Source organism: Helicoverpa zea, chromosome 4 (assembly GCF_022581195.2).
Source record: "Helicoverpa zea isolate HzStark_Cry1AcR chromosome 4, ilHelZeax1.1, whole genome shotgun sequence".
NCBI classification, from domain to species: domain Eukaryota; kingdom Metazoa; phylum Arthropoda; class Insecta; order Lepidoptera; family Noctuidae; genus Helicoverpa; species Helicoverpa zea.
This window is the reverse complement of record NC_061455.1, coordinates 1,071,859-1,094,332: the sequence shown is the minus strand read 5'-3', so window position 1 is coordinate 1,094,332 and position 22,474 is coordinate 1,071,859. Positions and strand designations below refer to the sequence as shown.

General features: G+C 35.5%; 1 protein-coding gene and 1 long non-coding RNA gene across 2 annotated transcripts in view; one reads left to right on the top strand and one right to left on the bottom strand.

Annotated features, from left to right (window-relative positions):
- The window catches only part of LOC124630000, a 29,232-nt gene extending 6,999 nt beyond the window's left edge, over positions 1-22,233 (bottom strand). Inside the window, exon 1 of the mRNA XM_047163703.1 lies at positions 21,892-22,233. Coding sequence (XP_047019659.1) covers positions 21,892-22,188 — 297 coding nt within the window. The 5' untranslated portion in view covers positions 22,189-22,233. The remainder of the gene's footprint in view (positions 1-21,891) is intronic.
- Positions 15,969-17,635, top strand: LOC124630001. The gene is made up of 3 exons (XR_006984365.1): positions 15,969-16,381; positions 16,588-16,733; positions 16,822-17,635. It is a non-coding gene; the product is annotated as an uncharacterized LOC124630001 (long non-coding RNA).
- Positions 22,234-22,474: the final 241 nt, after the last annotated feature.

Sequence of the window (22,474 nt, the reverse complement as noted above, 5' to 3'; positions counted from 1 at the left end):
TCCGTGCCCCGTTCACGGCACGCCCCGGACACAGCCCGGCCTAATATAAATCAACCCTTAAGGAAATAAAAAAACTTAAACCTAAGTTAAAATTGTCTAAGACCTGTATCTATATCGACCTGTGTCCTAGGGGGTCTGAATCTGTGATGCCTGAAAATAGCGACACAATATTACCTACAAACTTGTTAGAGGAAGTACTCACTTGTTTTTATTGGTTATTTCTATCGATTTTATCGATTCTATCGAGTTATTCTAAACATATTTGAAGAGAAACTTTCTCAGTACAAACCATCAAAGTTTACCAACACCAAAGCTATTGTTGATTCATAACAAAATGGCGACCATAACATCCAATTAATAGCTCTCAAATCAGTACATGTACACTAAGTTACGCCTTATAACTTAAGTACAAAAGCGTGTAGTCACTCGTTAGGAATGCTTCGTCCGGGCTTGAACCCGCTACCCAGAATAGCTCCCGTATTTATAGGAGGCCATGTGTTTCTTTTCTCTTCGTTTAGCTTCGAGTCAATCGATAAACTTTAAAGCAAAAAATAATCTATTGAGTGTTTTTGATCTTTATAAGGTTATGGTATTGTGGTTCTTAGTTTATGGTATTTGGAGTTTCGATTTTCGTATTTGCAAATGGATTTAAAAGTTATTGAAAGTTTGGTCATACATAGTTTTACATTTAATATTATTATAATTAAATATCATTTTAATTGTGTCAAAGTTTTGTTCTGCTTATAAAAATTACTTCTTGCTGACGGCAAAGTAAGATCGGTCCTAAAATGTATCCCTGAGGAACTCCTTACAATTTGGCTAGAATACAATAATGCATAACAATCTTAAATCACGTTATATCAAGTATTCGTGAATGTTTCAGGATACCTAATTTATTTAGTCCTGATCTTAGCTCTGGACGTGAGCTGCATGACAACTAAATACGTCGCGTGGTTCTTCATAATTGCTTACAAACATATGTAACGAGAGCAAGCAATATCAATTGTTGTACAAATGTGTCAACCAGTGTATAGATGACAAAATATACTTTGTACTAGTCAAAATTACAAGAAGAATAATAGTAGTTTCTAAGACTATTTGCCAACCTGAACTAGTGGTATTCTTCGACTTGGCTCGAGGAAAAAACTATTTAGCGCAACCAGATAAAAGTAGCGTTCATAAATATCAGACTGATGTAATTTACGAACTGATTAACAAACTTTAGTAAAGAGAGCATTGGATTAAAATCACTATCAGTGCTATAAAACATCTAAGATTGCAGATAGAATACACCACACTAACAAGGCAATTGAATAATATCCAAATAACAGTAGGTACTTCAAGAACACACTTCCAATGTATTGAAGAAAGAAATAGTGTTGCATGACCAATAGATAAATTCGAACTCACCTCTCAGACTAAACAATTGAGTAAGCCGAAACAGTTTCACAGAAAAGCCAATTATATTGCAATAATATTATGACTCATCTTACAATGTAGACAATTTCTATAACTGCAGCTAAAATAACAAGTAATTTGGCATCACAGGCTTGGCAAAGCGCACGCGTCTAATTCTTGAAAGTGTAAACCTTACCTCGTCAAATTCACTCATAAAACACTTTATAACGTAGCTGTAAATTGGATCTTATTGTTTTTTGATTAAGTTTGAAAACTGGTTGTAGGTATGCCAACTAATTTCACCGCGATTACTTCTGGATTTTATACTTCCGTAGCACCTGCTTTTAATTCGAAGAACGCGGTAATATCAGTTTTGGAATGCTGGATTGTTTATCGTCTTGTCTTAAAAGGGCAGACTCACTAGTCAAGGACAGGGTATATGAGAGTTAATAATAACGTTACCTACTCTTGATTATGTTTTGATGACTGGAATTATCAGTAGGTATTTTATTTGCTTTATTTAAGTTTTGGCAAACCGAAGAGACTACACCTGCCCTTATTGTGAAAAGTCACTCTGCTGCGTCAGTACACTTCATGTTAAAACTAGATTCATACCAAAAAATCGTTATCTGGATAGACTTAGATAAATGCGCTAACTAACACTGAAAGATTAGTTGAAGTTGGGTCCATAGTTCCTGAGATTAACGCGTACATATAACGCTTATGGTTCCATCGCCTTAACTTCTTTCCTTCAATCAATCTTATCAAATAGTTTGTCTAATAAATTGTAACCACGTTTCAAGTAAATAAATTAAATTCTATAGTTTGTTTGTTCACCAAGATTTGCATTAAAATTGTCCACAGTATTTTCTAGAACTAACTTCAAAGAAATGGACTCATCTTCTTCTCTATAATATAAAAACGAATGTCATTTTTTGTCATCATAATTTTTTAACTCGGGAACGGGCACACCTATCCAAACTAAATGGTTAAATCTTTGTTCGGACTATTTAGGTAGTAGATGGCTTATGAGAAGTTTGCACAAAATTGTCGATGTCGCGGATAACAGCTAGTTTGTGTATACAAAGCTGCAACATATTAAGGTCAGTCACAGCAACAACAAAGTTCAAACATAGCAATCCACGAGGTTATCTTATCACTGAACACCTCAGTAACCTGCTTTCCATTTTTACAACTGAAGATAAGCGGGTTACTATTGTGCATGCTTTGTACTATGTTGCTGATCTAAGAGCCATTTGGAAGCAAAATCACTTGGGACATGTATCCTACTATAGATATACCTATTTATATGAGAAAGTTTAAACCTATGGTTGGTTGTTCCTTTTTCATGCATTAACTACAGGATATATTTGGATAAAATCTGGCAGAAATATAGCTTACATATCAGAATAAAATGAGGCTACTTTTTAAATATGTCAAGGAAGTAGTCCCCTTGTGAAGCCGATGAAACCGCTTGCAGAAAATTTCGAGTTTATAATATTAGTAGAATTTGAACTGATCATCAGGATATACAATAAGTAGGTAACTTCTGATATCCCATTGAAATTACCCAGCTCTATTTGCAGATATTTTCAAAGTTATCAGATGACACAGTTTCAAAAAAACTAGCTATATTGAGTAACGTTACTACTTTAAATCGCACCTCTCAAAAAATCATTATAATAAAGAACACAACAGAAGTATCGTACGCACAGATAAGCATAATACACCAACAAGAGGAACTGGTACATTGATGGCAATCAAGTTTTTCTCCAGGCAGTTTTTATGCTGCATTCTCCGATGACTGATCATCATATCGACATGTCTGGAGAAACTGGCTCTGTGGGTACAGGTCACGCTTGACCGATTGAGAGCTTATTACATTGTATAATATACTAGGTGGTCCCCGTGGTTTCATCCGCGTCCTGGAGAAATTATTAGGCTCTGATAAAATACAGCTTGAGTGCTTGACATCTGAGAATAGTGTAGCTTGCCAACAGTGAAAGAATTTTACAATTGATTCAGTATTTTGGAGCCAATTTATGTTTACAATATTGGTATAAATTAGACTGTAGTCTGTCTTTGGATTACACCCATATCATTCTGAGTCTTGCAAGATTTTCAAGGGCGATTCTGAATTACATTTATTTTTGTAAAAGGTCTTATTAAAATAGCGGTATAGGTATTTTAAACATTTCGTTATTTTTAAAACATAATGCTGACTGGCGATATCATCGTAATTTTATTGTATGTTAGGTGTCAATATGTATCTAATATCATGTCTATTTTTACCCGACTGCGCCAAACTAATGGTAATTGACAGATAGAAGAACATATTCACTTAACAGATTATCACGAACCTTTAAACTTACACATACAATTAATACAAATGAGTATAATCCCTTTTTAATAACCAACTAGTATGGCAAATTAAATAACTTTCCACCAATTAGTGGGGAAAGCAGATAATTTTCGCGTAAGCCGGTCGTTTCTCGCGGCTTTGCCGTAAACCTACTGCTAGTGACATCTGCCGGGATCGCGTAGTCGTAAGCTGCTTATTATCGGCATACCACTGGCTAGTGATGATATGTAATATTTCTCTAGAAATTGATTTAAGTTTTCCCGATAATTTTTGCAGTGAAAATGTAAGATGCTGGTCGGTAAAAATTACGAATACGGATTAAATAGAATGAGGTTGGTATTTTCAAAGTAATAGGTAAAGTCCGTTAACTGACCATTTAGCTTAAAGGCTTATATTTACATTATTTAATACTACTCCTCGATTGTCTAAAAGCTCAAAATCCCCCCAACAATCCGTTTGTTTTAAAATCCAGACTGCAATATTCAATTTTATAACATTTAAACCTTGCCTGACCCAGGCATTGACTTCCATTTGAACTCGATCCCAAGTCTGACCATGACAAATATAGCTTAACCTCTAAATCGATACCAAAACAAAGGACAGTGTCAAAGATCTATTTGGAATTAAAGGAATCCGGTAACAGTGAGAGCATCAAACACTCGCGTCTTTTGTCTTATTTCTGTGACAAGTTGGTGCAACGACCCGCGGGTTTAATGGATTGCTTCTACGATCTGTATGTCTATGTTCTCTTGTTGCTATGTAGGTGCTGACTAACACTTTATTCTGAAAGTTTGTTTGTATGTCCTCTGGTTTCCTAATTCACACTGTTTAATTTTCTTTCGTATCTATTTTTATAACGAAAACTAGTTTTTGCATAATTTTGTGATACTAACTCCATTTACTCTTGTCGAATGTTTAGTTAGTTATAGCCTACTTGACTTATATTTTTTGTCAGTTTATGTGAACATACACATTATAATTTTGTTTAAAAAAATACTCCGTATCTATTTTACTTTCGTACACAAACACATACTTAGGTATAACGTTTATAAAATTAAGTAGGTACAATTTTGTCAAATAGTCTGTAACCCAGCACGGTCTCTATTAGAGTTTCATTTTTGCAAAATTAAAATGCCGAAGATGATCAAAATTTTCCACAAAGATGACAACTTTACGAACAAACCCGGGAGTCACAGTAACACCAGTATATGTTACCGGCACAACCAGTAATGGCGAGGTGCGATAACTACACCATTACTTGTCGCCGGTAACATCTTATTATCGCGGTAGCCACAAAACCGACCACTACCGGTAGCTGCTCGTAAATGCTTTTATGTGAATACTAGTACCTACAGGATAGAAGTAGGGAAGGTATAGTTGCTTTGATTTTGTGAGTTGAGAAATGCCTTTTATAAACTAGGAACAGTTAGATAGTCTATGGCAAGTAATCCGGTAAATTCGCAATACAGAAAAGAAGTCACGGTTATTTTATTAGTACAAAGCATATAAAGGAAATTTACGAGTTTTTGGTAACTGATTCCTTACTGAATACATGATATAATATATTTCGTAGTTTAAATATAAAAAGTTACAGAAATCAGTTACACCTTCTGATTAGAATGTCGGTTACAATATCCTCCTGCCCCAAGCTATTTTTTTTAATTTGTCATTTCCCTAATAGCATTCTCTTTAACCTACATAAACCATCATTAAATATCTTACATTTACATAATAAACAGTAAACTCAGCAAATAATTCAAGAAACTTCAACATAAATATCTTTATCTAGTAAGCATTCAAGCGGTTTGGTTTAGGGTCACATGCGCGCACGCAGATCGCAGCCCATTCACCGAGGAGTTGGGAGGTTATCAGCCGTACGTGTGTACCGACAGCGGGAATTTGTATACAGGTCAAGATTTACAATAGTCAGGTGGACTGCTTGATACCCGTGTCCTACTTTGAACCTAATTTATGTACTGTTTGAGTGGAGTCCAGTTATTTTATGTTGTCCTCGAATATTTAGACAGTGTAGTGGTCGCGAAAACGATGTTTCTTGTGAGTGATCTTGGATTAGGGTCAAAGTCAAATTGTGGCTTTTAGAAAACTTCTCCACGGAGGCTAGTAGTTGGTACGGTAGAATGGTTTTTACAATTCAGGGATTTCAAAAATATCTAATATGACCTAAGTATAGTTTAATAAGCCTGTGTCCCACACTTGTATTTTTAATAGAAAAATCTCTTAGTTACGTTTTGTGGTTCTTACAGAGGTAACTTGCCAGGCTACCGGGGTTGTGATTCGCCTAAATGTTTAACTACTATGTAGGTCATCATAATCTTCTCTCACCTTTGCTATGTATGTAGTAATGTCATACATACTCATATATACCTATCTACATATAACTCCGTGTGTACTTTCATAACCGCACATAAATAAACATGGCTAGTTTCTGAGAACCACTCCATTTCGTCATAATCTTGGATTTTCTACTTTATTTTCCTTGACTATTCTTAAGCTAGGTACTACTATTCTATTTAAAATAACTCTGTTTAAGTATAACATAAGTTTCTCATATGATTATAATTGAAATGAAGTTTTTGTATACAATATCATTTTTGAAAAATGTCCACGGAGTTTTTTGACGGTTCTTGCCAAAGGGATCCACTTCGAATCTTGCAACTGTTTCTTACGATTCATATTTGAAATTAAAACTTTGAATTTTAACTTTACCTATGTAATGGTACCTAATCGTAATAAATGAAATACTAACAAGACATTTTGAGACAGGTTTACTGTTCCAGTAACACTTGCAGATATTAGAATCTCTAGAGCTTATGACTTGCAGATATTAGAATTGTTATTTCTAGTACTTATGAATTAAAACCTAAACACTATCTCATGGGCGTAAAATGGCTCATTTCAGAGGGCCTGCCCTGTATACCTACATTGTATTGTACCCCAGCCATTCATCAGTGTCCGTTGATATTAAAGTAGTTGAAAGCTTCTCACTTAACGATAACCAGATGTTTATAAGTGGTTCACAAACAATTGTTTCAAGTGAGTCAATGAGAGGGAACAGTCATTGATTAAATTGCGTTTGTGGTGCGAATTCTGGCACCATTCTTGATATCATTATCTATAGATAGGTCAGTTCTGTTGTTTGTTTGTTGGTTTGTACCCCAAACAAATCGAAACTAATGAACCGATTTAAAAAATTCTTTCTTTTTTGGAAAGCTACACTCTTCCCGAGTAACATAGTATGTTATTTATTTCGTAAAACCCACTGACCTCTATATTTACCACTGGACCGGCTGTTCCGTACGTTTGACAGCAATTTTGTTGTGCCCATTTGAAGCGCCAATATCGTCTAAGCAAGTGTCTACAGAACTAATTTTGACGTTTAATTTCAAATGGTTGTGAGAGAAGTGTTTGTTCATTGGTTCACTGTAAAATAATTTTAGTACCACGGACACTCGCTACGTCTAACAGCGCCAAAATGGCGATTATCAAACGAGCACAAAAGCACGTTGACAACAGCCTGTCCAGTGGTAAATATAGAGGTCAGTGGTAAAACCTATCTCTTTCCCTTTCGTTTTACGACTTTTCTATTTGATGTGTATTTTCCTACAAATTAAGTTTCTTCGTATATTGATACACACATTAGATAATTAATCATTAGAGGGCTCTTCACAACATTTGAGTCATTCCATCCACTTCACCCCATTTTCATTAAATAAATAACGTGAAGTCCCTTCCTTACTTTTTTGAAAATTCTCCTTTAAAATCCTTCATACCCTGTTTTCGAATTACCGTTGTTTGAATTATGTTTTCATTGTACACGTACATTTATAAAGGGGAACATAAATAATTTCAAGGAGGTCAGAAATAACTCGTTTCGAAAAATAAACAAAGTAACGTCAGAGAGTAACCGCTGCGCCTGCGCCGATCGATCAAAAACTTGCTCTTTTTACAGTTTTACTTTGACAATTTAATCGAAAATCGATGTAGGTGTAAGGAGTACTTGACAATATTCGATTTTATTAATAAATTCAATTTACATTCCTGTAATATGTCAAGTCAAGCAATTATTTAGTTTTAAAGTTATTTAAATATAAGAATATCTAATGTGTAAGTCAAATTTTTCGATGCTCACACTCTAGGTTACACTATTTCCCGCACATGGATAAAACGTTACCTATGTTTTATTCAGATATCTATACCTATTTGCTACATTAATGCCACGTTTCTTAAAAATCTATTCAGTACTTTTTGAGTGAAAGAGGAACAAAATAACATACTTTCTCACCACAATCACACATACAACTTTCGTCTTTATAATATTAGTAGATTTATTAATATAACTCTTCCACTGACGATAAACTAGTTAAGTACTTAACAGAAATACTTAAGACCACTACAAAGACTAAACACTATCTATTTTTCCATTCCTAGGAAATGTTACATCGTAATAGTTCCTCAGTTGTGACTTTATGACTAAAGTGTCAGAGTGTCAGATAGATAAATCACAGTGCACTTGTCTTTGGTCGATAGCTGCGCGCACGCCGACAGGGTGACGTCACAACAATAAATAGAGTTTAGGTAATATAATTGTAACACGGTTGAGATGCGAAAATTTAATTATTGTTGTAGAGGAAAATTGAGCGGGAAAGTCTATTTTTATTTTAACCGTGGAAAACTCTCAATTATTTTGGTAGTTAACATAGTTATCTACTCCTACTGTCTCTCGGCTTCTATTGTTACTCGGCTGGCTTTGAACATTTGGCAGTTGCTACGATTAGTCAAAGCCAGTAAGTCTGACAACCAGTCTTAGAGGTCAGATACGCAGTCCCACCTTGTAAAACACTGGTATTCAGCTGCATTCGGTTAGACTGGAAGCCGACCCCAACATAGTTGGGGAAAGGCTCAGATGATGATTGTAAGCATTTCAGCTAAGGTATAAGAAACTCTCAAAATCTTTTAATCGATTTTTGATATATGTTCTTTAAGAAGTATCTTAGTATTTGCTAACGTAGTATAAGAAAACTAATAACAGACATAACTATTATCTTAAAAGGATGTGGGGTCAGGTTGTCCGTCGCTCAATCGTTAATATTATCAAGCGGTTAAAATTAACTGCTGCTTTGATTGTTACTGAACTTAGGGTAAATGACTGTAGGTCGTCGTCTAAGGGACAAGTTAACGCCAAAACTATTTAACCGATCTAGTGGACAAATAGTCTAGAGCTTGAGAAAGAACATGGAAATACCTTTTATCCGGATTATCAAGAAAAAGTTAGGGAAGAAGCACTAAGAAGTTCGTTTCTTATCCTTAGTAAAATTGTCTTATTTTTCAGTTAAATCAATCATACGTCGAAAGAACTCGTCTAAGCTGAAATTAAGCGCTCCACTACCGAATTGATGCATACAAATAATGCCTAAATGTTGTAAACGGGGCGCATTCTTTTTTCTGATGGTAAATCATCAAATGATCCCTCCTGCTGTAGGTGCAGCTTGAGGGAGTGTCAGACTCCGCTTCTAACTAAAACCCACAATGTTCCTTCTAGAACCCTTTGTGTACCAGGACCGCGGTAACTCCTTCAAACCATCTCTATGCCCAGTGTGGTGCATTATTCCAGCTTAGACGAATTATACATACATATATCTAGGATTCTAAATGGAGTTTTAAAACATCATAGCTACGATCATAACAAATACCCCGAGAATGCGTACAGCATTAACGTAATCGTAAATACCTGACATTTACGATTGAAATAATATTTCGACGTGAAGAATGAGCGAGTAATTATATACCTGACGTAATGGAATACCTAGGTATTCTCCTCGAATGAGTCTTAACTAATTTTACGACTGATTTACAGCCCAAGTTGAGGTTGTTGACTTCAGAAATAGTTTTAAACTTTTCCCTTCTATGTTATTGACTATTGATGATTTAATTTTCTTTTGTTATTGCCTCGATCACCGACGCAACAATTTCGGGTTAGGTACTTTTTTGATATTTATCCTGGTACGGGAAGCGGGTGAAACCACCCAGAATAACCTAATAAGACACCTTTTGGTATATTTTGGAAATTGGAAAACATCTGATGCCCCGTCCCGCTGTAGGTGTAGTGGGAGAGAGAGTCAGTAACTAAAAAGGTTGGCCGTTTCTTTTGGAGAACTTCAGAGCAATTCAGCACAGGCACGGCACCGGCACGAATATACGGCATAAATAGTAATCTGATACTTCAAAAGTGTTCCTATATCTGTGTGTTTTAATTAACATTCATATTTTTAGTTACAGTCATGTTTCAGGACCCAGAAGTTGGCAACAAAAACGACCAACGTCAGCAACTCAACTCGCTTCCTTATAAAGCAACAACATACATTCCTGTGGATACGATTGACCACAGGAATCTAGTAGTAATGGAGGAAACAGGAAAATAACCTAGGATAAAAAATAACACTAATGATGTTATTCCAGATATCTAGGTTTTTTCCTACAAACTCATATTAAAATTTATAGGTTAGCACCATTAATATACCTAGATAATATTTTTTCATAATATCTTAGAGTTGTATTTCTTGCTAAGTATGAATGTATATGGATGGAGAGGAAGACCTAAGAAAAGATGGTTGGTTTGCCTGAAAGATGACATGAATAAGAAGGGAGTGAGTGTTAGTATGACGAGTGACAGGGAAGAATGAAAGAGGAAGACATATTGTGCCAACCCTAAATAAAATTTTGAACAGGGCAGGAAGAAGAAGTCTTAGAGTTGTGAATATTCAAAATTTTCTAGTCATATCTCCGAACATTAGTGGTATGGCATAAATCTAAATACAAAATCTACTAATTAACCATCCCACTTTTACTTCAATAAAATATCGGTCACAACACAGGAAGAAAACCCGGAACCTTACGCAGATGTGCGCACGCGCAGCCAAATAGGCCGCCATTTTATCCCTATCAATATTGTGCCGTATTAATGTATTTATTCACTATGAGGAAGTAAAAGTTATGGCGTAGGCATATAAATAACTCGCCCACATGGTGTTTCTTTATTAATTTAAATGTACTACACGGATAATATATTATCGCCATGTCTCATTAAATCATACTAGGCCTTGTGAAAAATAAAGGTATAACATTTGTCTGTCCGGCTTTCTTGCCAAAATAAGTAAAAGACTTTTTCGACGACTTACATGAAGTTCGGTGAAATAGGTACTTACTATAGAGCCTGAGAAAGGACACAGGCTTTTTTTTATCCGGGTGCAGGAAATAGTAAGCCACGGGCCTCTGGTTCTTAAATAAACAAAGGCAGATTGAAGCGAGCTTCTGAAGGAAAGTAGAAAAGGGTCACAATAGATCCGGAGCTTTGTATTATATTTCTGTTTCGATGTTATTTATGTTTTTTAGACCGTAGGTATTGCGTTTTTGAGTTCACATCAAAAAGTATTAATTAATATTATCATAAAACATGCCTATAACGCATCATTGTATCTAAGCAATATATCTTGTAGCTACAATATTTCAAAGCAATTAATGTTTTGTAGTAAATTTTATAGTTCATAATCAATAGTACAAGGATGCATAATGTTTTATTTTATTATACCTGGTAATGGGCATATTAAAATACATAATTTCTGATCGTAAAATTGTATAGCACTGGTATCTTTGACCTGTAGGATAATAGATAACATAGATTCGTGTGTGGGATATTCATTGTGGGCCAAAATTCACTCTCAAAGTATACTAAAGCATATAACTGTTTCTTGTTATTTTGTTTCATTTCGTGACATGGAGATATCTTACCTTCCCGACAGTGAAATATATTTTTTGGTGCATATTATCGTCTTGTTGGAGTCGGTATTTCAAATGGAGCGACTGCCCCTCTGACTTCCATAACCCAGTTACCTTAGCAACCTGATAACCCGTGGTAAGACTGGTTGTCAGACTTTCTGGCTTCTGGCTGCCAAAAGTTATAATAAGTAAAATTAATACGCATTTGATTTTTTTTTTCAATAGAAATTATCTCAGTTTTAAAGCGGTAATTATCAAGTTTAATACAGTCTTCGTTACATTAGGTATAGTCCCAATATTAATACTTCAAATTCTCTATTAATATAAACACCATGCCTTCGTATCATATAACCGCGCTGTGACCATGATCGTCGCGTGCGCACGTCTGTAGTTCATGTGTCATCACGCTGTGACCTTATTGGGAAGAAGATTAGTTACCTGTCTCTGAGCATCGGAACTTGGAAGCTGGAGATATTTATAACTTAATTTTATGCAGTGTGAAGGTAAAGGATTGTGAATTGATTGTATCTTAGATCAATTAGTATCATGTTATGCTGTTAATTATATTGTAAATAGTTAATAGTAATCTCAAGGGAAATACTTATGCCATTCTGATAGGTAAATTAGCTTTTATTTTTTGAGAGAAAGGGGAATAAACATCCATACACAATATTATTCGCATCCATACTTACATACTTTCGTGTGTCTTGTGCCTTAACAAAATCTAATCAATAATAGCTTACCATGGGACTTACCGACCGTGTGAAGGTGTCCCGATAATCGATATTAAGTATATTCTTATTAGAAACTTTCTGAAAATAAGTGCTATAAATCCAAAAACCAATTGTATAGCTCATTTAAACTCAAAACTAGATAGATATAGGTACCTAGCTACTAGGTATGTGAAATTGTGAAGTAGGTAAGTCATTCGCTGTTATCTATCCTATGACACATAATATCACAACGGAATTTCAACTACATACCTATATACCTACTATTACAAAATCCAACAGAAGTCACGGGTCACGTCTAGTTTAACAATTTGACACAATTACGAGCTCCATTTAATTTTAGGTGTGACCGACAGCAAGTCTGGCGCGAACGAACGCCGCCATTTTATAGTTTTGGAACACATTTCGAAGATTAAAGTAGTGCGATCAAAGAATGTGGATTTTTAAACGATTTTTTTAACTAATGCATTTGATTTTCGCTTTGTTGTTTTGTGTGTCTGCTGCTTGGAAAGAGTTTATGATTTCGTAAGACTTCACTGCAGACTAAACAGTCGACCGACAGATGATCCGGTTAGCAAAAAAAAACTCAAAGAAAGTCTTGATTCGAATATAGTTTTTTTGGTCTCATACTGGGTAAAAATCAGATCTTTGTAATGTGCGCAGGTACCTATTACCGCTCATCTTCGAACTGATTTATAAGCCCAAACAAATTATCGTCCGACTAAAAGTTTGCAGTCGGAGCTCTTAATGATCGATTTTCATTTTATCATTATATCCCTAACGCACCTATTGTGTAAATATTTTCGTATTATTTATGTATGTATCGGTATTTTCCAGTTATTTACCTCTAGATAAAATTAATGAGATTGTGCATGGACTTACCGGTTTCACATGTACCTACTCCAAGATAAACTTTTGATGCAACTTTTAATGAATCAACTTCTCACCCATAAAATTGTTTTGACTTATTTAGAACAAGTTTCAAATGTGCTCTCGATACCTTCCGCAACTCTATAACTGTTTTTTTAGATGTCAGTTTTTGAGTAGGTAAAGTTTACTTTCTTTCCCTGATTTTCTTCGAGAAAAACATTTCAGAGTTCAGATAGAGAATATTTCTAGTGGCTTATAAACAATTATTTTCCCTAGCTGACTGCTTTGATTGGTCTATGGTGGGTTTCGGATGGCAGGCTACATTTGTGGATCCCGAATATCATTTGATCGTCTTTGGCCGTCGTCGTTACGGTTAATCAGAATGTCTGACCACCACACTTACCAAGGTTTACATTTTACATTTGAAGGAGGTTTGACTGGAAGCCGACCCTAACTTTCTTGGAAAAACGCTGCACAGCTGAGGTGTAAGTGAATACAAAGATAATTACAAAGATACTCGTTTTTCAATTGTAGTGAGTTTTTGCATTGAGTTGAGATACAGTACGTCTTTCGCTATTCTAGGTCGGTCATAGTTTTGTCAAAGTCTAATGGCGCGTACATTAGTTAGTTAATTTACGATTATGTTAACTATTTGACGATTGTGAGACCGCATGCCTTTGATATTTGTGTCACTTTACCATTCTATGGTTTTGAGCATGAATATTTAAATACATGTTTTATTTTTTGTTTTCAACATTATTTCAAGTCTTTAAAAAGCTACGTACTTACTCCTTCCGCCAGTTTCACCTATATGGGAATTACTCCGAGCACCCTGATAAAAAGCTTTCTTCGATAAATGAGCTACCTAACACTGGAACAAATTTTCAGATCGGTCCAGTAACACCTCATATTAACACGTTCAAACCTTTTTTTCAGTTATCATAATTTTCTAAGTGTAGTAGATATATTGAATTAGATACGGACAGACATTTAATTTTGTTTTAGCAACACGTTTTATGAGACATAATAATTGATTTAAATTTACAACCTACTTAAAGTGTTTGAAATAAATGGCAACAGCTGGTAGCAATCAATTTATGAAATGATCTTAAACATTCAATTATTCTGATTATAATAGTATAAATAAATAAGTAAATAGAGAACATTTTCTTGCTAATTGACGATTTAGATTCAGATTAAATAAACATTGTTTCGCTTTCAATTCATTTCTGTAGCGTAGAATATTTTGTTAAATATTTGTAGTTAGTTGAAACTATTTTGTAGTGTAGTCGAGATAAATGCTTTAGTAATATTTGTTAGTAGTAATATTATTTTGGTTTTCATGCCTCGCCTTTAATACCTAACGTTGGATATGAGGTTGTTGGTAATTTTTACATCGTGATATCTGCTAAGATTATAAATACGAACGTTTTTGTATGAATGTTTGTTCCTTTTTCAAGTTCACACTAGTTTGTTACACGGTTCCAAAAAGTTGGTCTCATGGAGAAGAGCCGGCAAGAAACTTATGACACTCTTTTTTAAGCTAAAATTACTGAATGGATTTCGTTGGAACTTGGAAGAAGGAAGTTTATTTGCCTATATCAGAATAACATATAGGATACTTTTCATGCGGGTGCGGGAAGCAGTTCCCTGGAGAAGCGGGTGAAATTACTGGTAAAAGCTAAACTATGTATATGCTTTAAAATACCGAAAGATTTATTAATATTATCGTTCGTTGGTTTAAGAGTTTATTACTTCATTTAGCATTATTATAATTGGATTAAAAATATTTCTGTCAACATGGTAAAGGGCTTGTAACTTTAATTTTGAAATATTTTCACATCTGGTTTTTTGATATAAAATAATTGGAGATTAAATTATATGCAATACCCGTAGAATTTAATTCCAAAATTGATTTATTTGATTTTTGATTGGCACACGATTTGATTGAATACCATAAAAGCTTGGGTTATACAACCCATGTTATGTTGCATTATGCAATATATCTCCATATATTACCATAACAAATATACGTCTGTATGTAAGAAACATTTTATTCAATTGGGCGTATTTCAATTTGTTTTCAAACATGTATCATGTTGTAACTACATAAACATGAATATTAATTAAAGTTTCTAAGCTTGCGAACGTAACGAGACATAATTTTATTATTTCTGTGTCTTGTGTTTATTAGTGCAATAAAAGTTATAGTGTATGTAATTACTGGCTGTAAAACCGAGTTAATTACGTGACGGATCCGGATAAAACTGATCCTAGAATCGGAACTAGGCTGCAATATATTATCTACTAGGTACATTTAAACTATATACATTTTCAGACATCAGTAATAAATAATGTCGGGACATAATGTCGGGACAACTTTTCACACACGGTCGGTTAGCCCCATGGTAAGTTATTAATTAACTTGTGTTATGGGTGCTGACACAACTGATAAACTACATATAGCTACATATATACATATTTACAGGTATATATCATAACACCCAGACCACGACCAACAAGCATGCTCATCACACAAATGTCGATCGAACCGGGAATCGAATCAAATTTCAAATCAAATCAAATCAAAACGTTTATTCGCGTTCGTGACGCACACACAAAAACGAATACATATAAAAGCTCACAAAAATAAAACAAAACAGGAATGAAAACGAAAAAAAAAGAGAATGGGAAAAGGAAAATATGCGTCACGATCACGCGAAATGGCCCTCGCTCAGCATATGCAGCGACCCTATGCGAGACAGAGTTGCGGCGCTGGTTTTCAGCGATGGCCAACACTAACATGTGACGTCAATCGGTGTGTAACCTTAACTAAGTATATACATACTAAGTGTGTAATATATATTTATAAAATATAATATACTGCTATAAAAACATACTAAATATAAATAGAAAAAACTAACTAACATAACAACATTCTGAACGAATGTGAATGGAAGTGACACTTGACGTGCTTCACAAAATTCTATAATTAGCTATGGTCAAAGCCGTTCACCAATGACCATACACACACAATGCAAACTATTTACGAATTACGTAATGGCGACGAGTGCTTATCAACAATTATTATGCAAGGCATCATTGTGTTCAAATTGTGGAAATGAGTGTCTGAAATGGTGTTATGAAAGAAAAATAAAATAAAATAACGTATTAAGTGTGAACGAGTATGCAGGTCGATCGTAATCCTGCTACCAGGATGGCGTAGGTAAGTGACAATTATTGTATATTTTTCTTTTTTATGCCTAGGCACGCCACTTCCTTGAATTATAAATGAATATTTGTACATATAAAGTTATAAAATAGGACTGACACAAATACTAATCTAGAAATTGACATACTTACCATTGAATTGAATATAAATTGTGATTACAAAATTAAAGAATTGAAATAAACTTTGAATTAAAATTGCAGACAAAAATAGAGGAAATGACAGAGAGATGAGGAAAATAAGTTTGACCAGAGCAGATGCTCCTCCATACCGAAGAGAATGATTCAAAAGCAGCCCACACCGCAGGAAGTGATCCCCAAACCAAAGCATGTGTGCCATGAAACCTGAGGTATGGAATAATATTATGGATTAAAAGTAATTTGTTCTTGTAATAACAGATTTTTGAGCTTTGTTTTAAAAGAATGTTTTGTTTTCAGGCATCGAAATGGGGGAGGGAGATCATTCCAGCAGCGCGTGGCTGCAAACTTGAAGCATCCTCTGAAAGCCGTAGTGCGATGCGTGGGAACGGTCAGCGGACACACTATGGAGCGAAGACCATGCTTTATCTGGCTTTGTTTCCAGGTCAGCTTTTTGAAAAGATATTCTGGTGTTTGAGCCCTAACAGTACCAAACAACAGATTGGCCAAATGAAGTTTTCTCCTGGCAGCCATCTTTAATAGTTTTAGTTCATTAATGTATGGGGTAACATGACTTCTACGTGGAATATTTATACAATAACGAACACAGGCATTTTGAATACGTTGGATAACGCGCTCGGTTCTAGAGAGAAGACATGGACCATACACTATATCACAATAGTTTAACTTCGATAGGACGAGGCTGTCAACAAGTTGTTTGCGCAAAGGAATGCTCAAATATTTCCGTATACCATATAATACCTTTAGCCTATAAAAACAACTTCCTAGGATTCTTGTTATGTGTGACTCGAAGCGTAGCTCCGGGTCCATAGTCAGGCCCAGATTGCATGCTTGCTCAACCCTCTCGATTCTCTCTCCCATGATCACTATCTCAGGGTTAGCTGACTGAATAGCTAGAACTTGGTTTCTGGAACCCAGAATCATAAATTTAGATTTGAGCGGGTTAAGGACCAGTGAGTTCATCTCCGACCATACAACCACCCTATGCAAATCCTCATTGATTTTCTGCACCGCCTCCGATGTTTCATCGACCTTGAACGACAAGTACAGCTGTATATCGTCAGCGTACATGTGATATTTGCAATGGGTGAAAGACTTTACAATATCCGCACTGTATAAGATGTAAAGCAAGGGCCCCAAAATCGATCCCTGGGGAACGCCCCTGGACACGCTTAGGGGGGAGGATGATACTCTGGACCCATCCTCTCTTTGCATCTCTACAAATTGAAATCGGCCCGAAAGATAGCTTTTAAACCACTCCACCGTATTCTTATCGAAACCATAGAAAGCTAACTTTGACAGAAGTAGAGCGGTGTTAATTGCATCAAAAGCGCGGGAAAAATCTAACAGAGCCAAAATTGTACCCTCCCCCCTGTCACGACGACGGACGACGACGACGTGTAATCGAACCCGGGACCTCAGATTCGGCAGTCCGGCTTGGTGACCTTTGCGCCACAGAGGTCGTCAATATCGGTTAAAACAATGCGTGCAATATTTAATAGGTCTATCTATTTAAAAGCTCTGGATTTGCATGGTTAATACTAATACAATACAGAGGAAACATTTTCTTATTTGTTTGTTTGTGACGAAAGACTTTGAAACTACTTAACCGATTTCTTGAACCTTTCACTGTTGGTAAGGTATAGGCACTATTCCCGAGTAACATAGGCTATATTTTATCCCACAGCAGTTTCCACGGGACGCGGGTGAAACCGCGATCAAACGGCTAGTTACTTATAAACCAAAATAACTTCAATCTAATCATTTACGCAATCGCGTTTAGTTTCATGCAACGTAACTGCAGTTAGTGCATTACTTGGAACTAAACGTAACTCGTGTTTTGTCTATGACAGTCGATAGTTATCATCTAGTTTATGCGTTTAGTTGTTACATCTTTAATGTGTAATGGCGGAATTACATGGCTGATAAATTAAGTAGGCAGTTTCAGTATTATGCAAGACCACAAACGATTTGAATGGTATAACTAGCTTCTGCCAGCGGTATCACCCGCATCCCGTGGGAACCTCTGCACGAACCCGGGTAAAAATAGCCCGGGGTAGCCTATAGCCTTCCTCGATAAATCAGCTATATAACACTGAAATATTTTTTCGAATCGGACCAGTAGTTTCCGAGTTTATCACGTTCAAGCAAACAAAAAGAAACAAACAAACTCTTCCGCTTTATAATACTAACGGCCAGTTTCTTCATCAAAAGTTAAAGTTAAAGTAATGTCTAAAGTAAAAGTAACGGTCAAATACGTTTTTTCAAGGCTAAAGTGACAGCAAAACTAATAGAAAAATTGAATTTGACCGTTACTTTTACTTTAGACATTACTTTGACTTTTACTTTGGCTTTAACTTTTGAATGAAGAAACTGGCTGTAATACAGATTTGGCTAATGTTTAAGTTTAAACCTAATGTACATATGGAATGCAATAAACGATATGATTTGATATGGATAAGAAAGGGTAAAATCGAATTTTCCTATAATCATCGTGTAAGGAACCACTGGCAGAAGCTAGAAATAAAATTTTCTTGAAGACGTTCTTTTACTTTTTTAGAGTAAGAAAATAATAAAAAACCAAATGCAATTACCTCAGTTTTACTACGGAATGAGTGTGGGATTGCTAGACCACCCAAGTGCTGAGAATTAGGAATTTTATTAGGTAACCTACACGCAATAAAATGCAACCTACTACAAACCTAACTTCAGTTTATACTTACGAGGAATTCAAAACAATAAAACTTTTACTGAAAGTAACCAGTATATAAAATAAAATAAAAATTGTGCAAGTAGTGCACGATACATTTATTCCTTTTATTTTAGAAAGTGAAACAAAGAGCATATTGAGCTGATTTCAAAAAGGGGAGGATTCTGCAATATAAATATTTCGCTCTAGATAGACAAATGTGAGCAGCAATAATATCTATATAACGAGGTCTAGAGCGATGCACACCAAAATTGAGTTTTTCCTGTTTCGTGATTTTTGAAAATCATTTTTCGTTATTTTTCCAAATTACGCTTAAACAGTCTAGGATGAGAGGAAGACCACAGTTAAAGCTACTTATGTCTAACTTTTCCACAGATGAACAATCCACAGATTTATTTAAACGAGTTTAAGGTTAACCAATAGAATTAACTTGCGGTTAGACGCCGTAACAAGTTTTATTCTTATTTAGTTTAATTAACGCGTAGCTAGTTAAGCATTTATTTTTATTACTAAACCAGTAACTAAGCCTGTTTGAATTAAACCCAGTTTTAACCGGCTTTCAATCTTAACTTGTGATGACAGTAAAATGGTTAAAAATAAAAAATAATGAAAGAGAAGTGTTAATTTTATTTATAGAAAAAAATGATTTAAACGGAGGCTTAGTTATAATTTTATTTGAAGAAAGTGCAGTTTAAGTGGAAGTGCAGTAAATAGTTAACGAACTTCGGTTAAGGTTTTTAATTCTTGTTCTGAGATAATTGCATGGTCAGTTTAACCAGGATTTGAAAAATGTAGATAATTTTAGTAATCGAAAATTTTTTTTTTTTATTTATTTATTCTTGCACATATTTATTACATTTTTAAATATTAAATATAAAAAAACATTTAAAAATATAAAAAATAGGTTGCCACCGATATCGGGCACAGGGTCCAAGGTACCGGTGGTTAAGGTCCCAGAGACAGAAACCTCCTCACAATACGTGCCGTATCAAGGAGTACTGCCTTTTGAATCAGTCCCTTGATCCAGCCGCCCAACGAGAGCCTCCTGAGGTGTTAGTAATCGTAACATTATAGTTATGATAATCAATTTTGTTAAATCCATCATCCTCCGAGCCTTTTTCCCAATCATGTTGGGGTCGGCTTCCAGTCTAACCGGATTCAGCTGAGTACCAGTGCTTTATAAGAAGCGACTGCCTATCTGACCTCCTCAACCCAGTTACCCGGGCAAACCGATACCCCTTGGTTAGACTGGTGTCAGACTTACTGGCTTCTGACTACCCGTAACGACTGCCAAGGATGTTCAATGACAGCCGGGACCTACAGTTTAACGTGCCATCCGAAACACAGCCAATGGTGTCTAAGATATACTTAGAAAGTACATACAGACTTAGAAAAGTTGCATTGGTACTTGCCTGACCTGGGATCGAACCCGCGCCTTCATACTTGAGAGATTGGTCCTTTACCCACTAGGCCACCACGACTTTTTGTTAAATCCATTTCAGATTATTACTTTAAAGCAACCTCAAACAATTCAAACCTATTCGTCACACGACGGTTCGGCTGTCAAATTAATTATGTTTGTTTAAACAATAAATATCTCTATTAAAATTGTAAAATTCCAGAACTTTCTCAAAATTTCATCAAAATGAATAAAAACATAATCCATCTTCTGAAGCAGTCGAGTAAATAATAAAATCCTTCCATTGAATCGTATGCTACTAATATCTTCATGTTGAGTACAACGAGTCAGGTGCATTTGAGTGCATAATGATAAAGAGATAACACGGAATTAGGCTGAGACGACAAAAAACTAGAACAAATATGACACATGCTTTTAGTTTAAACAGTTTTATGAGTAATATAGATACTATGGTACAATTTTTGGATGATTTGTATGCTAACTGCCTGCATATTATGTTACGATTCGATAGCCTTCGATTCGGGACCTGCTGCGGGTCGGGATAAAATACGGAATAAAATAAAGCCTATGTTACTCGAGAAGGGTGTAGCCAAATGCGAAATATTTTTTTTAAATCGGTTCCGTAGGACCGGAGCTTTTATTGTACAAAAAAAAAACAAACAATTAAATAGGTAATATTAGTGTAGATTATAGAGGTAACGTAAGAGCTCTTTACTAATAATAAACCATCAGAGCTAATTGTTGAACATGATAAAATAATGGGTACCTAATGTTTTGACTAAGTACGCGAAACGCTTTGAACTAAGATAGTTGCGATATCCACACAAAACATGAATAAACTTGGTACGTTTAATTACCTACTATGTCAAATCAGTTTAGTTGTTTATGCGTTATTGAGTAACAAACGTTTAAACAACTTTGCAAACGTTCACTTTTATGACATAAGTAGCACTTACAAGAACTAGGATTTAGCTAAAATATTAACAAACGAACATTTAGAATCAGTTAAAAACTAACATTATCATCACAGGTCTCTCATACGGAGAAGGATCGAGCGTTAATCACTACGCTTACTTAATGAGTAAAACTTTAAATAATCTTTTATTTAAAAACAGCTGATGCAAATAAATACCTAATGAAACAGCTATCACACACACATCTTAAAAACACAACCGCGAAAACACTTTATCAAATTCACAGTTCTAAACCGATCACCTACCTCATCATCCCACGAAGACTCTCCATAATCCTGCTCTCCTGTATCCCCGGTCCTCTCGACCTTCATCCTCTGCAGATCCTTCATCACCCCATCCATTTGCTCCGAGCTCAACCCTCCCCATGCCTTCATAGCCGAAAGCAACTGTTCTTCATCTTCATCCGTCAATTCTGGCGAAAGAGAGTTTAAACGATCCAATTTTTGGTATAATCTGTCGAAACGGTTGGTGAACGGTGTGTCGGTTACATGTGCGGTTCGTATACGGTGGGTCAGTAAGATCACGAGGCATAAACGCAGCATCGTGTCTGCGGTCCGGCGTTCGGAACAAGACTGACTGGGATGGGATAGGTAGGTAAGCGCCCGATCTACGGAGCGGGATCGAGTCGGCGTTTTTTGATTGCGCTGTGAGTACGGGTTTATCTAATTCAGTGTTTATACAAATCTTTTGCTAATGTTGTAGGTTGTTAAGTGGGAGAAGGTCTGTTGGTTGTGGTTCCGTAGGTTTTTATGTGCTCTTTAATAGTGTAAGAAGTGCTAATGAGGTTAATGGACCAATAAATGTCAGTTCTCTAAGATAATTCTGTAT